This window comes from Chiloscyllium plagiosum, chromosome 9, assembly GCF_004010195.1.
Source record: "Chiloscyllium plagiosum isolate BGI_BamShark_2017 chromosome 9, ASM401019v2, whole genome shotgun sequence".
NCBI lineage: Eukaryota > Metazoa > Chordata > Chondrichthyes > Orectolobiformes > Hemiscylliidae > Chiloscyllium > Chiloscyllium plagiosum.
In genome coordinates, this window is record NC_057718.1 from 55,892,077 (window position 1) to 55,914,710 (window position 22,634).

General features: G+C 40.2%; 1 protein-coding gene across 5 annotated transcripts in view; it reads left to right on the forward strand.

The window, feature by feature from the left end:
• The window catches only part of LOC122552872 (echinoderm microtubule-associated protein-like 6), a 525,254-nt gene that overhangs the window by 365,356 nt on the left and 137,264 nt on the right, over nucleotides 1-22,634 (forward strand). For 2 of the 5 annotated variants that reach the window (XM_043695963.1, XM_043695966.1), the window contains exons 27-30: nucleotides 10,351-10,477; nucleotides 15,310-15,324; nucleotides 17,828-17,836; nucleotides 20,115-20,193. In XM_043695963.1, coding sequence (XP_043551898.1) covers nucleotides 10,351-10,477; nucleotides 15,310-15,324; nucleotides 17,828-17,836; nucleotides 20,115-20,193 — 230 coding nt within the window. The remainder of the gene's footprint in view (nucleotides 1-10,350; nucleotides 10,478-15,309; nucleotides 15,325-17,827; nucleotides 17,837-20,114; nucleotides 20,194-22,634) is intronic. The other 3 variants (XM_043695967.1, XM_043695964.1, XM_043695965.1) reach the window with 3 other exon arrangements.

Consider the following 22,634-nt stretch of genomic DNA (forward strand, 5'->3'; position numbering starts at 1 on the left):
GTGGCACAGTGGTTAGCACTGCTGCCTCGCAGCGCCAGAGACCCGGGTTCAATTCCCGCCTCAGGCGACTGACTGTGTGGAGTTTGCACATTCTCCCCGTGTCTGCGTGGGTTTCCTCCGGGTGCTCCGGTTTCCTCCCACACTCCAAAGATGTGCAAGTCAGGTGAATTGGCCATGCTAAATTGCCCGTAGTGTTAGGTAAAGGGGTAAATGTAGGGGTACGGGTGGGTTACGCTTCGGTGGGTCGGTGTGGACTTGTTGGGCCGAAGGGCCTGTTTCCACACTGTAAATAATCTAATCTAATCTAATCAAAAAACCATTTTCCAGCCATCCCTTTACCCGCGAACATCTGCCCCCAATCAGCTTTCGAAAGTTCTTGCCTAACACCGTCAAAATTATTCTTTCTCCAATTTACAACTTCAACTTTTAGAGCTGGTCTATCCTTTTCCATCATAATTTTAAAATATAATAGAATTATGGTCACTGGCCCCAAAGTGCTCCCCCACTGACACGTCAGTCATCTGCCCTGCCTTATTTCTCAAGAGTAAGTCAAGTTTTGCACCTTCTCTAGTAGGTACATCCACATACTGAATCAGAAAATTTTCTTGTACACACTTAACAAATTCCTCTCCATCTAAACCCTTAACATTATGGCAGTCTCAGTCTATGTTTGGAAAGTTAAAATCCCCTACCATAACCACCCAATTATTCTTACAGATAGCTGAGATCTCCTCACAAGTTTGTTTCTCAATTTCCCTCTAACTATTAGGGGGTCTATAATACAATCCCAATAAGGTGATCATCCCTTTCTTATTTCTCAGTTCCACCCAAATAACTTGTCTGGATGTAGTTTCAGGAATATCCTCCTTCAGCACAGCTGTAATGCTATCCCTTATCAAAAATGCCACCCACCCCCCTCCTGTCTTGCCTCCATTTCTATCCTTCCTGTAGCATTTGTATCCTGGAACATTAAGCTGCCAGTCCTGCCCATCCCGGAGCCATGTTTCTGTAATTGCTATGATATCCCAGTCCCATTTTCCTAACCATGCCCTGGGTTCATCTGCCTTTCCTTTTAGGCCCCTTGCATTGAAATAAATGCAGTTTAATTTATTAGTCCTACCTTGTCCCTGCTTGCCCAGACTGTTTGACTCGCCTCTGTGCTCAACTGTACCAGTCTCAGATTGATCTCTTTCCTCACTATCTCCCTGGGTCCCACCTACCTTCCTCCTTCCCCCACCTTACGAGGTTAAATCCTCCTGACCAGCTCTAGCAAGTCTCCCTGCTAGTACATTAGTCCCCTTCCAATTTAGGTGCAATCCATCCTTCTTGTACAGGTCACTTCTACCCCAAAAGAGATTCCAATGATCCAAAAATGTGAATCCTTCCCCCATACACCAGCTCCTCAGCCTGCTTTCATCTGCTCTATTCTCCTATTCCTGCCCTCACTAGCTCGTAGCACCAGGAGTAATCCGGAGGACCAGGAGTAATCTCGAGGACCTCCTTTTTAAATTTCTACCTAACTCTCTGTAATCTCCCTTCAGAATCTCAACCTTTTCCCTTCCTGTGTCGTTGGTTCCAGTGTGGAACCTCTTCCCCTTGAGAACATTCTGCACTCTCTGAGACATCCTTGATCCTGGCACCAGGGAAGCAACACACCATTCTGCTTTTTCTCTGCAGGCCACAGAAATGTCTGTCTGTACCTCGCACTAGAGAATCCCCTAACACAATTGATCTCTTGGAACCGGATGTACCCCTCGTTGCATTAGAGCCAGTCTCCATACCAGAGACTTGGTTGTTCGTGCTATGTTCCCCTGACAATCCGTCACCCCCTACATTTTCCAAAACTGCATCCTTGTTTGAAATGGGTATATCCACATAAGACTACTGCACTAGCTGCCTACCTGTCTTACTTTTCCTGGAGTTAACCCATCTATGTGACTGTATCTGAGAATTTCCCCCCTTCCTATAACTACCATCCATCAAGGTTGTTGCAAATTCCTCATTGCTTCTAACTGTCTCTCCAACCGATCCATTCAATCTGATAAGATTCACAGCCATCAGCATTTATGGCAGATATAATCCACAGTAACTCTTAAACTCTCTTTAAACTCCCACATCTGACAAGAAGTACATATCACTCTATTCAAGGCCATTTTTGCTCCTTCACAATCTACAGACCCTAAAAATAACTCCGTCTTATTCCTCTACAAATACTGCCCCAGGTTAAATTAATAGTTATGACTTATATTTTAAGTTTAAATCAAAAGACATGTCTCCAAAAACATATAATGAATAAAGAACCTACTCTACTCACTACTGCAGATTCTCTGTAGGCCACACTTAAAACAACAATTAACTTATCTGATTCTGTGCTGTGAACTTCCCCCAACAGTTCCTCCAAGATCAGTTGTGAATTTCGTTGTTTGATAATTTTCCCAGATGCACGCCGATGTCCAGCGATACACGAATTCAAACAGCAAAGGCAGTAACTGTGCAGGTTCTCTCTCTCTCTCTTTCTCTCCCTTCTGCAATGACCTCACCATGTGCTTCCTTTGTCTGTTCTTCTCCCTTTTAAAACTGCTGTTGTTTTGACTTCTTTTTTCCAAAGTTCCAAAACAATATAACAGCATATGAAACAGTAATTGCTGCTCCTGCAATTCGAGGAAATCACCTCCAGCACCTATTCTTTCCTTTGCAAATATTTTTCTAGTTTTGTTTTTTAATTGCAACTCCCCTTCTTTGGAAATAGGAAACAACCTAACATCTATGATTGGCAAAATGCTGGAATCTGTTATTAAGTTAATAGTAACAAGACATTTTGGAAATTTTCAACAAACCCCAGTATGGTTTTATGAAAGAGAAATTGTTTTCTCAGAAATTTATTAGAGTTCTTTGAGGACTTATGAAGCAGGTAACTAAAGGAAAACCAGTAGATGTAGTTTATTTGGATTTCCAACGACATTTAGTAAGCTGCTACATAAAAGTTTACTGCATTAAATAATGGCAGCTCCTGTTATTGGGAGGAATATCTTCGAATGGGTAGAGCATTGGTAAACAAAGAATCTGAGAGAATAAATGGTTCATTTATCTTAAGCTTATTCAATAGGCAGCCTGCAGGCCATTGTGTGGATCATCAAGTGATCCTATGTGGTGTGCCAAGTCATTGTTGTAAATGCAAATATAACTAGAATGTTTTACAAGGAGTAACTCTCCAATCAGAGACTTCTGTTTTTTACCATTAGTGATCATATCAACAACAAATGATGGAAATAAATGATCTGTAGTCATAGTGGTGAATAGTGAAATGTAAGTATTTTCACTTAACTTGACATTTGAAGCTAGATTAGATTAGATTCCCTACAGTGTGGAAACAAGCCCTTCGGCCCAACAAGTTCACACCAACCCTCCGAAGAGTAACCCACCCAGACCCATTTCCCTCTGACAAATGCACCTAACACTATGGGCAATTTAGCATGGCCAATTCACCTGACCTGCACATCTTTGGACTGTGGGAGGAAACCAGAGCACCCAAAGGAAACCCATGCAGACACGGGCAGAGTGTGCAAACTCCACACAGATAATCGCCCAAGGCTGGAATTGAACCCGGGACTCTGGTGCTGTGAGGCAGCCGTGCTAACCACTGAGCCACTGTGCCGCCCTATAGCAATGAGTATGTAGAATAGAGACTGGGAGAATTTTACTGAGGCACTGATTTAGGAGGTAATAAATGAGAGTTGACCTATTATGAGGCAGAGGAGGTGAATGAGAGTTGTGCCACTGGGAGATGGGAAGGAGGAGAAGGGGAGCTGGGCCACTGGAGTTAGGGGAAGGTGGTGGAGGGAGTTGTGGGGGATGCTGTTGGAAGAGATGTTGGCAAGAGGAGCTGTGGGTGCAGCAGCCATGCAAGACAGGAAAGCTGGAGTGTTAGACTAGGCAGGAGGAAGCACAGGTTGTCATCATCATAGCTGCAGATACTGCCTCTCAGCGATATTAATCACTAAACCTCCTGGGCCTGTGTGACTCAGTGCATGTGTTGATGTGAGTAAGAGCAAAGTGACTGTGTGAACATTAGTGGATGGGTGAATGGATGAGCAAGTGAGCGTGTCTAACTACTATATGAACGTGTGCAATTTAGCATTCCACTGTGGGTGGGTGAGGTTGTGGGACCGAAGCAGACACAGAGCCACCCTTTTCTTCACCTGTCCAACTGAGCTTAGGGAAAACCACTTGAGTGTAAGCAGTTGCATAGCCTGACGCAGGATATACCCTGAGTAGTGAGACCCTAGATAAGCCCGCAGCAAAACTCCAAAAAAAAAGCTGAGCATTGGTCAAATAACTAAAATGTTCTTCAGGATCCGGGCCAGCATACTATTCTAATTGCTGCAGGTATGTGGACTTGAAACAACAAATGAGTTCTACGTTGCCTGACTTGAGTAAGAGGACTCAAGGCTGGTATCTAGAAAAGTGCATACCCTGGAAAATCTATGTGTGGTTTGGAACTGTTAAATTACTTAGTAACATCCAAATCAGAACTAATCAAAATAAATATCTGGTTAAATGGTAACCCAGTTCTAATGGAGGTCAATACTGGTGCAGAGCCAGTCTTTAACAAAATTCGCTCTGGACTTCAATCCTTAAGTTTGTGCAAGACCTTGACCAGGCTGCGAACCTGTACCAGAAAACCATTACAGATTAAGAGTGAGACCTCCATTCTGGTCTCCTATGAGTAGCAGCTGGTTCAGTTATCACTGATTGTAGGACTCGGGCCCTAGCTTGATGGGGCAGAATTGATTGAGAAAGATTCACCTTAATTAGTTTCACATTTTTCAATTAGAAAATGGCTGCCTGACTGAAGTCCAAATTAAATACCCAGAAGTTTTTCAAGAAGGACTAAGGACTATCAAATGAGCTGAGGCCATCTTACATGTTGACCACAAAGCAATTCTACAGTTTTGCAAGGCCCACTCACTACTATCTGCCTTGTGTGCAAAAGTAGAGGCAGAAATCAGGACACTGCAAAGTGAAGGAATCATCAAACTGGTACAGTTTGTGGAATGGTCCGCACAGGTCGTACCAATTGTGAAGCCTTATGGGTCAGTCATCCTTGTGGTGATTTCAAGCAAATGGTAAATTGCTTCTTGCAGCTGGATAAATATCCAAAGCCTAGCAAAGAGGACTTGTACGCAAAACTGGCAGGGGCCTGTTCTTCATGAAGCTGGACATGAGCCACAAGTACCTGTGATTATGACTAGATGAGGAGTGCCAGAAGCATGCCACAATTAATACCCGCCAGAGTTTGTATCAATATATAAGACTGTCATTTGGGGTATCATCAGCCTATGCAACCTTTTAGCAGATGATGAAGAACATCTTAGAAGGTTCATCCCAGATCACTTTTTATCTGGATGACATGCTAATAACAGGGATGACCAATACAGAACACTTACAGAACTTGGACGTAGTCCTTAGATATTTTTCCCAGGTGGGTGTACACCTTAGAAGGGAGAAGTGTGTATTCCAGGCACCCCAAGTGAGCTACTTGGGCTACAGAGTCAACAAGACCAGTTTACACCCATTGAAAGATAAAGTGAGGACGATCAACATTCCCATGTCTGTACAGGTGCTTAGGTCTTTCCTTGGGTTGGTGAATTATTACGGAAAGTTTATATTTAACCTGGCCTCCATCCTGACACCCTTATACCTGTTATTGATAAAGCGTCAGCCCCGAAAATGGTCATTTAGCCAAGAAGTAGCCTGTAGGGAAGTGAAAAAGCATCTATTATTTTCTAAGGTGTTGGCCCACTACATTCCCAAGCGAGAGGTGGTGCTGACATGTAATGCATCCCCTACAATATCAGGTTTAGTGTTGGCTCACCGTTGGCCCAATGGAGAGGAATGCCCAACAGTGTATGCTTCCTGCACTTTGGCTGATACTGAACACAAATACGCACAGGTAGAGAAGGAAGGTGTGGCGGTTATTTTTAGAATGATAAAGTTCCACCAATACCTTTACAGACATAAATTTGTAATTGTAATGGACCACAAACACCTGCTAGGGCTACTTAAAGAAGCCAAGGAAATGCCACCATAGCTTCTGGTAGAATTCAGTGTTGGACCCTCATTCCCAGTGCGTACAATTATAAGTTGAAACACCGTTTGGGAGGCCAAGTGGCAAATGCAGACGCCTTGAGCCACCTCCCACGGGCAGATACACCACAAGTGATACCTCTCCTGGAAGAGTCCGTTTACTTTCTGGACACCCTTCCCATCACCAATGGCATTATCTGACTGTGGACACAAAAAGATCCAATCCTGTCTTAAATAAAACAGCTGCTGGGGATTTGGGAAGCAAAAGGGCCATCACAACCAGAAGTGAAATCTTTCTGGACCAGACAAGATCAGAGCACCATAGAGAATGGTGCATTATTTTGGGGAACAAGAGTGAGTGCCCCAAGTAAAGGTTGCTGCCAGATACTGGCTGAACTCCACCAGGGTTATTGAGGAGTTTCCAAAATGAAAATGTTGGCAAGAAGATATGTCTGGTGTCCAGGATTGGATTCTGACAATAGCCACATTGGTGAAGCAATGCAAAGAGTATCAACAAGAACAAAAATTACTGCCAACAGCTCCCCCACATTCAGGGGAATGGCCAATTAAATCCTGGACTTGGTTGCACATCGACTATACTGGTCCTTTCATGGGCTCAATGTTCTTGGTCGTCGTAGATGCCCATTCAAAGTGGTTGACATGCATAGAGTTCAGTCGTCAAACTTGGTGATGACAATTGAAAAATCACGAGCATCATTTGCAATACACAGACTCCTGGAAGTATTAGTAACAGACCACGGGATGTCATTTCCCAGCAGGCAATTCAAGTATTTCCTCAAGTCAAATGGCATTCAGCATGTTTAGAGAGCTCCATGCCATCATCCAATGGTCTGGCAAAAAGAGCAGTCCAAATATTGTAAGCAGGCTTAAAGAAACAGCCTACTGCTTCACTCGATACCAAACTGTCTCCGGTCCTGTTTGATTATAAGACCACCTCTAACAACTACAAGGATAGCTCCAACAGAGTTGCTGATAGGGAGGAGAATCTGCACCAGATTAAACCTGATATTCCCAGACCTGTGGGGCATCAGGGATACCAATGCTCTTTGAGCGAGAGAGACAGTTTACTTCTGGGGATAAAGTTTGGAGTCAAAAGCACAGAAATGGTCCTTCATGGGTACAAGGTGATATCAACATGTGGTCAGGTCCTGTGACATACAAAGTTCAAGTAGGTGAAGCAGTCCTGAACAAACATGTAGATCACATTGAAGTTGCTTCTTTGCAAACGGGGCAAGTGCAAAATTTATCCAGCCCCTCAGAACAGCCAGAAAGGCTGTCAGAAACCGTGGGTTTTCTCCCGCTGTATAGCACGAAGAATCCCAAGAGTCTGAGATGGACGCAGCCGATGTCACAGCCTTGATACCATTACCGCCTAAAGAGGAGGAGGAATTTCTTCCGAGATGCTCTGGGCGCAAGATCTGGTACATGCTGCCCAAGTCAGAGTCAGTGGAACTAGACCTGGTGTGAAAATGTCCCAGGAGAAGCTACAAAAGAAAGTACAGGCCTGCTTCCAGATAGATTAAATGAGCTCTTCGTGGGACTTTAGCCTCTTTCTTGAGGAACTTCCCATCTTCATGGACAAGGGGCATCCTCCAATAATAACATCCCCTCTCTCCCTCACTCCACACGGGTTTACTACTTTAAAAGAAATTATGAATTCCATACCAACCACACTATTAAATGGGCAGTGTATTATTGGAGCTGAAAATGTGTTGCTGGAAAAGCGCAGCAGGTCAGGCAGCATCCAGGGAACAGGAGAATCGATGTTTCGGGCATAAGCCCTTCTTCAGTGTATTATTGGAGTCAGTTGAACTAATAACAAACTCAATTTATCCTTAATTATGGGGTGAGCTCTAGAAGATGGTGGGCTAGTCCGATGTTACAGGACCACCACCAAAAACACACCCAGCAAAGGTATGTAATACTCAGCCCCCTAGCTTACTGAGCTTTGCTCACTAGTTTGTCACATGAGAAAAATATTGAAGTGTGAATCATAGAATTCCTACAGTGTGGAAGGAGGTCATTCAGCCCATCGAGTCCAGACCAATCTTCCGAACAGCATCCCACCCAGACACACCTCCCTACTCTATCCCTATAACCCTGAATTTTCCATGCTAATCGAGCTAGCCTAAACATCCCTGGGCATTTTGGGCAATTCAGCATGGCCAATCCACCTAACCTACATATCTTTGGACTGTGGAAGGAAACCGGAGCACTCAGACGATATCCACGCAGACACGGGAAAACATGCAAACTCCACACAGATAGTTGCCCAAGGCTGAATCAAACCCAGGTCCCTGGCACTATGACGCAGCGTGCTAATCCCTGAGCCATCGTGCTGCCCACGTGAACAACATACAAAAAGTTTGGACAATTTTGGTGTACAGAGTGGTAAACTGACAGGGATTTGTGCGGGGGTGTAAACTATTTAGAATCCGTGTTAATAATTTTGAAAAAAGGGACAAGTATGTTGTAGCCACATAAAAAGCAAATGTGAGAGAAGTCCAAAAAAATAAAAGTTAAAAGATATACAGATCAGTCTCTGGGTTGTTTTGAATAGTAGATTGTGGAATGTTGATAGTTGAGCAGTCTATTTTGAGATTGTTGGCTTTGTCCTAGTTCCCTTTGAATTAACTTGCTAAATGGCTTCCACACTCAACGTGAGAAACCCCCTTACCTGTAATAGAGTTGTGATAGTTCTTTAACTACAGAGGAAACTCGATTATCCAAATACCAATTATTCAAAAATCGGATTATCCGAAGGAGATCTTGAGGCCCTGATAGAAACATTACATCAAAGACCTGTTTCCAGCAGTGATCGTGTCTTTTGTTTACAGTGATTAAACAGGCACCATCTCCAAATGACTGACTTCCTGCCCTCTCTATCTCTCCACACTTTCCCTGGAGTTCTACAGAGGGGTGTACCCTAACCCCTCCCCGCTTCCCAGGAATAATCTCTCCAACATTGTCCTGTACATGGCAAACATGGAACCTGTCAAAAATTTGTGTGTGTGTGTGTGTGTGTGTGTGGGTGGAGGCTTGCGTGCTTTGTGCTGGGGGGNNNTGGGGGTTGGGGGAGTGGTTGGACTGGGTTGGGAGTCGGGGGGCTGGGTTGGACAGGTTTGGGGGCGGGTCTCGCGCTGCGCACTGCTGCAGTCTCCTGAATAGAGAGCAGACTTTAAAACTCCGAGCCCCAGAGGAAAGGCATTTAATCGATTTTCCGAATAATTGATTATCCGAATGAAATAGTGCCCGCCCATCACATTCGGATACTCGCGTTTCCATGTACTACTTTCACAGCACATTATCATTCAAAGCCAGGCTAATATACATCTCAGCCCTGGCACACGCAAGCACCTTCGTTCACTAACACATACAGACCAGGGTGAGACTGGCATTTAACCCCAGTTCTTGTGTATTTTTGAAAGGGGATGAAAGGATAAACATGTCTCTCACCTCACATTGTTGACCCTTTCCCATTATCTTCTCATTTTAAAAACCTCATGTACAATTAAATGTTCAATATCTCCATTCTTGTTCCGTAATGGTTGTGACAGTGTATTGTAGGATTTTGGAATTCAATTCAATTGAATTGGATAACTTAAGTCAATCACAAGTCTATCTATTATGCCTCTGGTTCTGACTAATTATAAGACCACTTCGAGTAGAAGTCTGAAGAGGTTTCACAAATTTAAGTTATCACAACAAGCACAAAAAAATTCTAAATAAAAGCAGTGGACTCAATCAATTCACAGTATAAAACCAGCTCTCAATTTCTAGTTGTCTTGGGTTATAGCTGTGCTCCCATTGACTAAATTTATCCTTCTGTCTTTTTCTTTTAATACACAGTACCACTTAGAACTAAGCCTTATGAACACTTACTAGCCATTATGCCCAGCCATGATTAGGATAATCTTGAATTCCAATTGTCTTGTTAGTGCATGAACCATTCATGATGAAACATGGATTGACTTGGTGGTGTATCCCCAATTCCTGATTAGTTTAACAGTAATAGTCATCTTAGTGGCATCTTTTCTTATTGTTTCGAGTCATTCTTTGACATTTCAATCACTTTAAAAGATCACCACTTATACGGAAACTTACTCTTTCTTACTTACCAGCTCCATAGATCTTTACCAAGATAATACAGCGTCAATGAGGCCAATTCTGTGTCTGAACATAAAACAGAAGAAGATTACTTTTCATTATTATTTTTCGACAATTGATTCTACATTTTTCTAGGCTATGACAGTGATGTTGCAAAAGAGAAGTCCATCGATTACACAACCAAGATCTATGCAGTTAGTATCAGGGAGATGTCAGGCACAAAGCCACATCTTCAACCAAAAGAAGTCTCAACAGAAGAAAGGTACATTATTGCTTTGAAAATCCACCTTATTGGCAATGTTGATTATATCGTGTAAAAGTTAATAATTGTTCTCATTTTTATTACACTTTGGTTTAGTTCTTTTGCATGTTCTTAATGGAAAATTTTATCATCTATATTTTCCACAGAAAATTCACAGCACAAATTAAATAATACTTCTTAGATATTCTAATAGTTTGAACACTCTTAGAATAAACATAACTGTCTTAAACCTTAACAACTTTACATTACTTGAGGTATATAAACAATGTTCTTTATTTTAGGACAGATTTCATGCATAAACAAAAACTTACTGAACATATTTAATATTTTGCATCTACAACAGTCTCAACAGTTTTTCAAACTAAATTTTAGGATCTGCAGTGGATTTTTAATTCTTATTCAACATACAAGCCATTACATGTGGCAAAAGGAAACTAACATACCAACATGTCACTCCAACATTTAATAAATCTGAAGAACAGAATAGTTGTAGGAGAAAATATTTGTGAGGGCTATGAATGAAGAAGATTATTAAAGATAGAAGCCAAAGCATGGTAGCCTTTGGCAAGTTTGTTAAAGGAAAGGACATGAGTTGTGAGGGAAATACTTGGTGCATTTTTCAGAAAAATGGCATTACTCAATTTCCACTCTGACCACTCAAACCAATGTGGTATTTCATGAAATCCTATTATGAGAATTTGGCTATCTATGCCAATTCACAATGCTTCCCAGAAGTTAACATTGTGCCTTACTTACAATGAAGTGCAGCAAAGCTTTAGACCATGACTGACAATGATTGATCTTGCATGTGCCAATCCAATCCTGTTTGGTACTTAAGTATTCTTTGATCAGTTGTCACAACTCTGCACTGCTTTCCTGCAGACCAAGACATTATGAAGGCAAATCCCCAATTCAACAACTGTAAAATTTCTTGATAGCATCCATTTACATGCCTTAGAATTATATTTATAAGATGTAATATGTTTAATTTTTTTTTAAAAAAAAGCATTGCAAATATTTGTATGATTCTTGGGGTTTATTTTGGAAAATTTATGCTGGAATCCAGTTAGTAGTTATTGCTATTCAGTGATTTTGACTGACAGTTGTTCTTATGTACACAACGGATAAGAGGTGTTGTGGTGCAATGTATAGTCTCCTTTCTTCTGACTGAGTTCTGAGTTTCAGTCCACTCCAAGACTTAATGGTCATGGAAAGTGCATTCGTAACATAGCCGAAAAACTTCACTCTCAATGTGTGGACCCTTCCACAATACCAGTGGCAGGTAGTTATGCAAAGTTTGTGAAGGTTTGTAGCTCAGGTTGAGGTTTAGGGTGTAGGTTTGCTCGCTGAGCTGTAGGTTTGATATCCAGACATTTCATTACCTGGCTAGGTAACATCAGTGGCGACCTCCAAGTGAAGCGAAGGATCTTAGTAGACTGGCTGTCATTTCTGAAACTTCTTTGGTGTATGGTAAGGTGGTTAGGGTTTCTGGCTGTGTTTGATCTGCTTATTGTGGTTTGTTCTTGAGGAATCTGCGCACTGTATTTTTTGAGTATCCATTCTTCTTGAATACGTTGTATAGGTGGTTCTCCTCTGTTTTCCAAAGTTCATCTGTGCTGCAGTTTGTGGTGGCTCGTTGGAATAGTGTTCTCATACAGCTTTGTTTGTGTGTGTTGGGATGGTTGCTGGTGTAGTTAAGTATTTGGTCAGTGTTTGTCAGTTTTCTGTAGTTCTTCATTGTCCTTTCTTTCGACTGTGATGTCCAGGAATGCGAGTCTCAAGAACAAACCACGACAAGCAGACCAAACACAGCCAGAAACCCTAATCACCTTACCATACATCAAAAAAGTTTCAGAAATGACAGCCAGACTACTAAGACCCCTCGGAATCCTAGTAGCACACAAACCCACCAACACTCTCAGACAAAGACTAACAAACTTAAAAGACCCAGTACAACCCATGGACAAAACCAACGGCTTCTCCAAAATTCCATGCAAGGACTGCCACAAACACTATATAGGACAAACAGGAAGAAAGTTAGCCACCAGGATACACGAACACCAGCTAGCCACAAAAATACATGATCCTCTCTCCCTCGTAGCCCTACACACAGATGAAAAAAAACACCATTTCGACTGGGGTAACACATCTATCCTGGGACTGGCTAAGCAAAGACATGCCAGAGAATTCCTAGAGGCCTGGCACTCCAACCACAATGCCATAAACAAACATATAGATCTAGATACCATCTATTAACCCCTTAGAAAACGAACAGGAAATGACATCACCACAAACCCCAGGAACCCCATCCAGGACAAACATATAAATAGAAAGCAGGAGACAACAGCTTCGCTTCACTTGGAGGTCGCCACTGATGATGTTACCTAGCCAGGTAATGAAATGTCTGGATATCAAACCTACAGCTCAGCGAGCAAACCTACACCCTAAAGCAGGTAGTTATAACAGAAGAATCTCCTGGTCATTCCTGCTTAATGTGGGGTGGTGATTCTCAAGTTATATCTCCTAGAAGCAGGTTCATAATTTGTTTCAGGAAAAAGAACAGATACAAGAACCAACATAAGCACAAGCTTTGTCTCCCACGTAGACCGCAAGGTGTGGAAAGGGAACAGAAGAACACATCTGCTCAATCCAGGCCTCTCAATATTTTGTGTTTCAATTAGATCTCTCCTTTTCCTTCTAAACTCCAAGTACTGAACCACCCTGAAACCGCTTCTCATATGACAAGCTTTTCATCCCTGGAATTATTCTCATAAACCTCTCTGTACCCCCTCCAACAACAGTACATCCTTCCTTAGATATAGATCCCAAAACTGCATGTAATACTCCACGTGCGGTCTGACCAGAGCCTTATACATCCTCAGCAGTATCCTTCTGTTCAATATTACATTTGCCCTCCTAACTGTGAACTGAACCTGCATGTCAATCTTAAGAGAATCCTGAACTCGGCATCCCAAGTCCCTTTGTGCTTCAGATTTCTGTAGCCTTTCCCATTTAGAGAATGAGAGAAAGTGAGGACTGCAGATGCTAGAGAGTCAGAGTCAAAAAGCGTGGTGCTGGAAAATCACAGCAGGTCAGGCAGCATCCGAGGAGCAGGAGAGTTGACATTTTAGGCATAAACCCTTCATTAGGAATGCTTCATCATGCCTGACCTGCTGTGCTTTTCCAGCACCACATGTTTTGGCCCATTTAGAAAATAGTCTATGCCTCTGTTCTTCCTACCAAAGTGTATAACCTCACATTTTCCCACATTGTATTCCATCTGCCACTTCCTTGTCCACTCTCCAAGCCTGTCCAAGTCCTCTGCAGCATACCTGCTACCTCAGCACTTCCTGCCCTCCACCTATCTTTATGTCATCTGCAAACCTAGCAACAATTCCCTCAGTTCCTTCAGCCAGTCATTAAAGTATAACATGAATAGTTACATAGCCTTGTGGAACTCCACTAGTTACCAGCTGCCATCCAAAAAAATACCTGTTTATCCTCTGCCTTCAGTCAGTCAGTCAATCCTTTAACCATGCCAGTACCTTGCCCCTAATCTATGAGTTCTTATCTTGTTTAGCAGCCTCCTGTGTAGAACCTTGTCAAAGGCCTTCTGGAAATACAAATAGATCGCATCCACTAACTTTTCTTTGTCTAATTTGCTTGTTCCAAGGACAAGCAGAGAAAATTTTGAACAATGCATATTGTGTAAAGAGAGCTTACGGAAGTATCGTATATTTTGATATTTGGTATAGAATTAAGAGCTTTACTCATGATTAATACAATATCTGGAAATTCTGAAATTAAAGTGTTCTTCAATGAAATAGATTTAAGTAGTCTTGAAATAAATTTGTAGTTGGTAATTAGGAAGTAATAATTCTTTGTTTCACTTTGCTGCTTAAATGAATTGACAGTTTTTTTAGTGAAAAATCTTTAAGGTCAGTTACTAAACAACTCTTTTGCTGTGATGTGATTAAAGATATACTGATTTGAATTTTTTTCCATTGTTGCATTTGCAACATTTGAATTCTATTCAAAGAACATCCTTCAAATCAAATCTATCTATTCTATTGCTCTAAACGTTTTGTTTGATGTTTTGAATAGTATAGTAGTATGCGAAAACACTGTAGTTGTTAACTCCGTTACTGAATGCTTTGAATACGAAGTGTCGGTAAAATTAATAGATTTCTATGTTCAAGTATCTCTAGGCTGCTGCTTCTGCTGTAAATAAATCAGCATTTAAATTAGTCTGCTGACCATGTTTTGACAAATATTATTTCAACTAGTAAACTGCCTGACTACAACTCTCTGATATCTGTAATATAAAAATGCTGCACAGTAATAAAAAGTGATGGATTTATATCGAAGTAGATGATCAACATGAATTTGTTTCTCCTCATGATTAAGTCTAAACCATACTTGATTTCAAATAACAAAAATCCACCATTTCATTTCACACAAATCAAGAATTTCAAGTGTTAAGCTACATCAGCGTAACACATTCAAGATAGTATCAATGTCATCAGACTGTCTTGTAACGTGGCAAAGCACACTGATTAAAATGTTGGTGTCCGACTCCTTGCTACAGATTTAATTATTACCAGCATTAGCTAACAGTAGACTTAAGCTATCTTGCCTACTGAATAAGATTATACAAATTTGAATAAAGTAAATAAAATGACACAAATGTCTTCCTCACCTGTTTAGCAAATTTTCTACCTGAAAACAGATCTCTTAATAGATTCAGTCATTGTGCAATTACTTTAAAAATTTGAACATTTGCTAAGAAACACTTAATATTGTATTATGTTTTAACTTGCTTTCCTTTGGAGGCAGGGAATTGTCAAGTAAGTATTATGTGTATATTTAATTATAAATATAATTTTATAATTCTATATTATATTAATATAAAAACATTGTCACTGTATATTATATTGTGCATTCTGGTTTTGACATTTTGACACAATAAAATATCTTTGAGTTTTCTTAAAATATAGTGTATTGTATTGTTATCATTAAAGGGATTGAAAATACTTCAAAAGATATTTGAACTTCCATTGAGAGCTGAAAAAATACACAAGATTTCATACTCTAAAATTTTGTAAAACAACTGACTGAAAGTGCTATTGATTGCATACTATTTTATTTTGTGTAGGCAACTTTTATTTTGAACTACAGAAAAGAACATTCCTCTAGACTTACTACATATTACACCATGGAATGACAATTCTCATAACTTGTTCCCAGCATCCAAAGGATTTCTGCATCCCCACTTTGTCAAGCAAGAACATAGAGTGACTATCTCTAAGTGCTTTCCACAGATTTTGGAGAGTTTCTAAAACCCTTCACCCAGTACCACTCTCTTACGAACAGCACTATGGATGCATATAAGCCCCAAAGATTGCAGACACTCAAGAAAGCAGCTTAACACTCAGCTTCTCAAGTGCAATTTGGGATGGGCAATAAAAGCTGGCCTAGCCAGTGATGACCATATCCTGAAAATAAATGGGAAAAATATATGAAAGCCCATTCATATCATTCTTCTCATGCTAGCATGAATTTCCTGGAATCCTGTGATGGCTGCAGAATGTGTCTAAATCTCTCCCACATCAGACTATGGTGCCTTGAAAAGGCAAATAGCCTTTTCCCTCTGACAGATCTTCTACTGTCTATCTGAGACACTCATTTATTTCTAGGAACATCTGTAACCTGATCTCAAAATTGAGTTCTACTGCTATCTTCCTCCTAGCAACATGAAACAAATTACCCTTTCATCCAGGGAGAGTAGTTGATGATTGGCTATTCTTGACATTAATTGTATTGGAGCTTAGAAATAAATAGACAGTTTTCAAAAATGCAACATTAGGAGACAATCAACCTACTCATTGAGAACTGAGATTGCTGAGAAAATATGTTCAGTTCCCTCATCTAAATTATTAGTAGACATTGTGAATAACTGGGGTCCAACTATTGATCCATGCTGTACATCACTGGGTGTCACTTGGAAAATGGTCTATTTATTCCTCATGTTTGTTTCCTTTCTGCCAGCCAGTTCTCAATCCATTATACCCAACCCCATGAATTTTAATTTTGCATGCTCATCTCTTATTGGGACCTTAGTGAAACCATTCTGAAAGTCCAATAAAGCACGTTTACTTGTTCCCCTTTATCTACTCAACTAGTTAGATCCTCAAACTTCCAGTAAATTTGCAAAGCATGATTTTCCTTTCATAAAGCCATGCTGACTCTGCCCAATCCTGTCACTGTTTTCCAAATGCTGAGAGAAAGTAAAAATGAGGTGCAAAATGATACTGACAGTGCACTGGTGCTGACTGCTTTAGCTATGTTAGTTTATGGAGGCCTGCCTTCTTGCCTTGCTCTATACTTGCAGAATTGTACTCACTCAAATTAAGCATTACCAATTGTCTCTCCATAATGGAGAGTTGGCTGTATGATGTTTTGTGAACTGTAGCTAATTATTTAGAATCAGATATAATACATTGCAAAATTTCTCCAGATTAATACTTCCCTATAATTCATCCAGTCTTCAACCACTTGGTTACAGCCCTAGTAACTTGCTATTACTTTCTAATTTATCAATATTTAGAGATTAATCTATGAATACCATGTTTGGTAATTATCCAGAAAAACCTGTAAGAAAATTCTTGTAAGGTATACAAACATTCTTTCATAGTTTGAAAGATGAAAAATTACAACATATGTTAATTTAATTTTACCTTACCTACATTAAGTAATGTATGGTAAAATTAAGTTGAGAAATACTGCATAGTTCTTCATCTTTCAGACTATGAAAAAATTTTTGGATATAGAGTCATAGAGATGTACAGCACAGAACAAGAATTTTCATACAGGATTTTTTTGGATAGGTTCCCTAAGGAATAGTTACTTTGATTAAATATACTAATTACACCAGCAGCTGCCAGTTACTTTCTTCTATGATTCTATTATTTAATAATTTAGTATTATTCACCTTTTCATTTCAGAAATTGCAAGTGCAGTAAGTATTATTGAGTACTGATTATTGAGGGTTACATGAACCCAGTGCTCATAGGAAGCATTGACATAGCTTCCTCTTTGTTTCCTCCTTATTTTATAGGAGCTTAGTGCAGAATTTTCCCAGTGATATCAGGGTATGGGTTTTCTGAATTTGTAGACTGGTACAATCTGATTTTTGGTTTTATTTGCTGGCATGATTGAGAAGCATGGTTTGTGCAATACAGGAATGTTGGTTGAAACTGATGAAAATGCTTGTGCATGTGTTCAGTTATTTTACATAATTTTCCTAATTATACTAATTCTTTTCACTTAAATTTATTTGCTGCTGTCAAGGGGATCCAGGTACATCACCAGTCTTATTTTCTAAATTTTCAGTAGTTCGTATCCTGAATGTGTTGTGTAAAAATAACTCTATATACTTTCATTGTTCACATTACTCCATTAGTAAATATGAACATTTGGATTGTATAAAAACAGAATGATTAGCCACTGTTTCATTTATAGGCCAATATTGTTGATTACAAGAAGCTTTAAAATAATCTCTATTGACTGGACCAAACAAGGTTAAGCAAGGAACTAAGAGAGGTGCTCAGGGTTAAGATTACTTTCACTGATCATTGACTTGGTAATAACTGAATATAAGTCCAATATTGCTCCCATATATGCAGGAAGGGTGATCCAAGATCTAAGAAAGAAATTTAATACCTCATAGAAAGCCAACAAAGCACCAAATTACATGAGTTGCACTAGAAAGCCGTGTCCTTTAGGATAAATCTCAGTAATGTTCCTTGTCTAGTTACACATTAAAGATAGGTGTTCAGGGGTACTTTGCTGGCTTAGGGCCAACAAAGCTTGGTGGGCTGAATTGACACTCTATGTTCATAGGGGGAGTTAAGTAATGGGAAACATGTGGAGAGTAGGTGGTTGGGAATTAAAATCAAGAGCAATAGTAGCCCATATTTTCTTTCTTGGGCTTCACTAATGGGGAGCATAGCTATGCGGCAATGTAGTGGACTTATTACCATTAAGTTTTACAAAAGCAAAATATTGCAAATGCTGGAAATCTGAAATTAAATGTAATTTACTTTAAACTGGAACTACTCAGTCCAGATATCTCTGTTTCTTGTTTCACAGATGCTATCTGTTACTTGCCAATAAACTTGAGGGGAAATGGCAGGTCTGATAGCAAGCAGAAGACTTGGAAGTCTGAATTTCCCCACATATGGCTTTTAGCTGGGTCAGGTTCCTGTCTGGAAGTTAGCCGAACTGACAAACATGGTTTCCAATCAGGCTGATTGGTCTAATGCCCAGTCTCACATTTTGTAGATACAAGCAAGCATTCCTGCTCCTCCTCATTCACTGCATGCTATGAAGGGACCAGCCGTTTCCTCATGGCTGAGCTGGCCACAAGTACTGAATCCGCCAGGTTTCCCGAGGCTCAGGAAGCCCATATACCAATGTTATAGCACAAAAGTAGATTAAATTTAGGTTGTCCAGTCTTACTAACTCTTCTGACATGTTAAACCTCCATGGAATAGTTTCACTGTCTGTTCTTAACCATGTGAACCCCAGAAGTTGATGGGTCCAATGCAGCTTTAAGTACTCAATTGGTTACCCATTTCATCACCATCTGAACTTAATCTCACCTCCTCACCCCCCCCCCCCCCCCCCCCGTTAAGATTTCTCCGTACATTTTAATAGAAAAAGCTAGTTTAAGTAAATGCAAAGGCATGGAAGGAACAAAAGGAAAAGTCTGACATAAGATGGAAAACAGGAGTTATAAAATGACATTAAGAGACAAAGTAAGATAAAGGAAAGTAGTCATGGCACAAATAAAGAAATAAAATTGGATCTCAAAGAGGTGTAAATGACAACAGCAGAAAGGCAGCCACTATCAAAAACTTTGGTTAATTTTGGGTTGACTTCTTGTTTGAATGACATTTTGGTTACTTATACAACATTTGTTTCACAGCGAACACACATATTTAAGTAGCAGGTCTTCAATAAAAGGATGTGCACTGTGTCTTCTTATTAGAATAATATTATTTCCATCTTCAAACTTAAATGAATTTTGCATATTTATAGCCTTGCAGAGACTGAGGTTCGAGTATTTTGGAAGAAGTAAATGACATGAAACTAAACTCAAAGTGCAAGAACAAAACAGATTCTGAAACTAAATGGTGAAGTTGTACAGCACCTGAGAACTTGCTAATAAGTGAGGTGTTTGGAAGCAGAGTGCCCAAATGACACTTTAAGCCACATTTACCAAAGTAGTGGCCAGATTTGGTGCAGGTTATGTGCAATCTACAGGTGGTGCAAAGAGATGCATGATAAACTAAAAGAATATACCAAAGAAAAACATCCTAATGATACAGTTGTTATGGACAAAACCAGATTTCCTCTATGGAGACAACCTCGACCGTAACTTTTATATTTTTGAAAAAGATAAGTGTAAGTCTCTCTGTTCCAGATATGATTTGATTGGTCCACCACTAAGCTTTAATTAAAACACTTTTTAAATCGAGAGTTTTTCCAAATCTTGATCTCTAGTTAGTAATAAACCACACAATGAATTTATCAGGCAGTTGCACAGTTACATTTTCTGTCAATTTATTTGCAGACCACCAGTCAGCAGAGCCACTCCTCAACCAGAGAAACTACAAAAGAATAATCTTAACAAGAAGAAAAAATTGGTGGAGGTAACCAAATCCTGAGCTCTTTTAAGCATTTTCAGTGATATCAATTATCTTTTATTAACAGCTGATTAGACATCAAACATCATTGCATCAGTTTTGGAAACTTGAAATTCACATGTAGTGGAGTCATTTAATGATCAAGCAAAACACAGTCAAAAATGTCACATGAAGCTTATCATCCAAAATTTTAGAAAATACTTGACAGGATTTTAACCAGTTTTGAAACTATTCCCTTTTGAATGCTCAAATAGTGGGTGACTCATCTAAGTATTCATTTTGAGCATTACATTTTAAAATTGATAACAACTGAATTTCAGGCATAAAGGAGTGCTATTGATTTCAGAATTGAACAGCTCAATTGCATGAGATCTTTCCCCAGTTCACACATTTTTGATGGGGAAACTGAGTGAAAGGAAATTTCTTAATAATTTAGAAAAGTTGATTTTATACAACTTGATCTGATGCACATGACGTGCAAACTAGAAGGTAGACACCTTCTTTAGAAATGTAAAAAACAAAAGAACTGTGGATACTGGAAATTGGAAACAAAAGCAGAAATTGCTGGAAAGGCTCAGCATATCTGGCAGCATCTGTGGAGAGAAATCAGAGTTAATGTTTTGGGTTCAGTGACCTTTCCCAGTGAATGTTCCTGGGAATTCTCTTTCAGTAGCTCACTGGCTGAATGGCTGGTTTGTAATGTGTAATAACGCCAGTAGCATGGGTTCAATTCTCAAAGTGGCTGAGGTTACCATGAAAGATTGTCCTTCTCAACCTCTCCCCTTGCAAGAGGTGTGGTGACCCTCAAGTTAAACCCCCACCAGTCATCTCTCTCTCTCAAGTGAGAGAACAACCCTATGGTCTGGGAGGATATGGTGATTTTACCTTCCTAATTTATACGGAAGTTTAATTTAAATGTTTCACTAAACTTCTAACACACCTGTTAGTCAGAGTTATAAACGTCTACAGTATAGGAAAAGGCCCTTCAGACTATCGAGTCTGCACAGGTCCAAACAAGCACCTAACTATTCTAATTTCTCTGTATTCATGCGTGGATAACATACTATCATTTGACCATCTTTATAAATTGGACACCCAGGATTTCTAGGGGCTGAGTTGCATTTGGAAGATAATTGCCGTAAGGAAATTGTTCGCAGAATTTTCTTGCCACTTCTCTTTTTGGCCCCAGATTTTGTTCCTAGGTTGGGTGCACAGAATCAGGAGAAATTGTGGCTTATCAAACCTGATCATTAAAAATGGCCACCTGCACTTCCCATTTTTAGCTGGGCCAAACAGTTTGGATTGGGAGTCAGGCCACTTGGCAGACTGGCAATTCGCAAGACAGGCTGAGTGGAAAGCCAGCCTGGAGGCTCAGGCAATGGATTATGAGTTTAAAAATAAAGATTCAAATATCATCTGGTTGAAAGGGGACCTGATTGAAGCATGTAAGTTTATGATTGGTGTGGATGGGGTGGATAGGGAAGAAAAGCACAGCAGGTCAGGCAGCATCCGAGGAGCAGGAAAATCGACGTTTCGGGCTCTTCATCAGGAATATAGGCAGGAAGCCTCCGGGGTGGAGAGATATCCCTGGAGGCTTCCTATCTCTATTCCTGATGAAGGGCTTTTGCTCAAAACGTCGATTTTCCTGCTCCTTGGATGCTGCCTGACCTGCTGTGCTTTTCCAGCACCATTCTGATCTAAACTCTGGTTTCCAGCATCTGCAGTCCTCACTTTTTCCTGGATAGGGAACAGATCTGGAATGCACTGCCCAGGAGTTCAGTGTGTGGCAGGAAATGTCACAATCTTTAAAAGGTACATGGATGAGCACTTAAAATGTCATTACATTCAAGGCTATGGGCCAAATTCTGAAGAGTGGAATTGGTGTACATAGTTCAGTGCAGACTCAATAGGCTGAAGGCCTCTTGTGTGCTTATCACCCTACAATTCTATCTTTCCTGCTCTCACCAATCATTCCCCATGCCACATTCATGCCAACCCATATCAACCTGCACGGTCCCTCAACCCCATGCCAACCAGTGCCCTGTACCTGCCCCCACAACCCATGCCAGCGATTGCTGTTATATCAACTCCCAATGGCCCCCTTATGGCTCATGCATACAGTCATCCCCATGGCTGTTGATAGCCCTTATGCCAACTCAATGCAAACTCATATCTCTCAACTTTGTGGCTTTCTTCTCCATGTCAACTCACATTATGCAGCTTGAATGTAACTCAGGAAGTATCCTGACAGAAAAGAATGTTATAAATCTATTGATGATGTAATTATTGAAAGGAATTCTCATTCATAATTTGAGAAATCAGTCTAGAGTATAGATTGTATGATGATTTTTTGTGAACAGGTACCTTCAAATTACTAATTTTACCTTCCTAATTTATATGGAAATTTTAATTTAAATGTTTCACTAAACTTCTAACACATCTGTTAG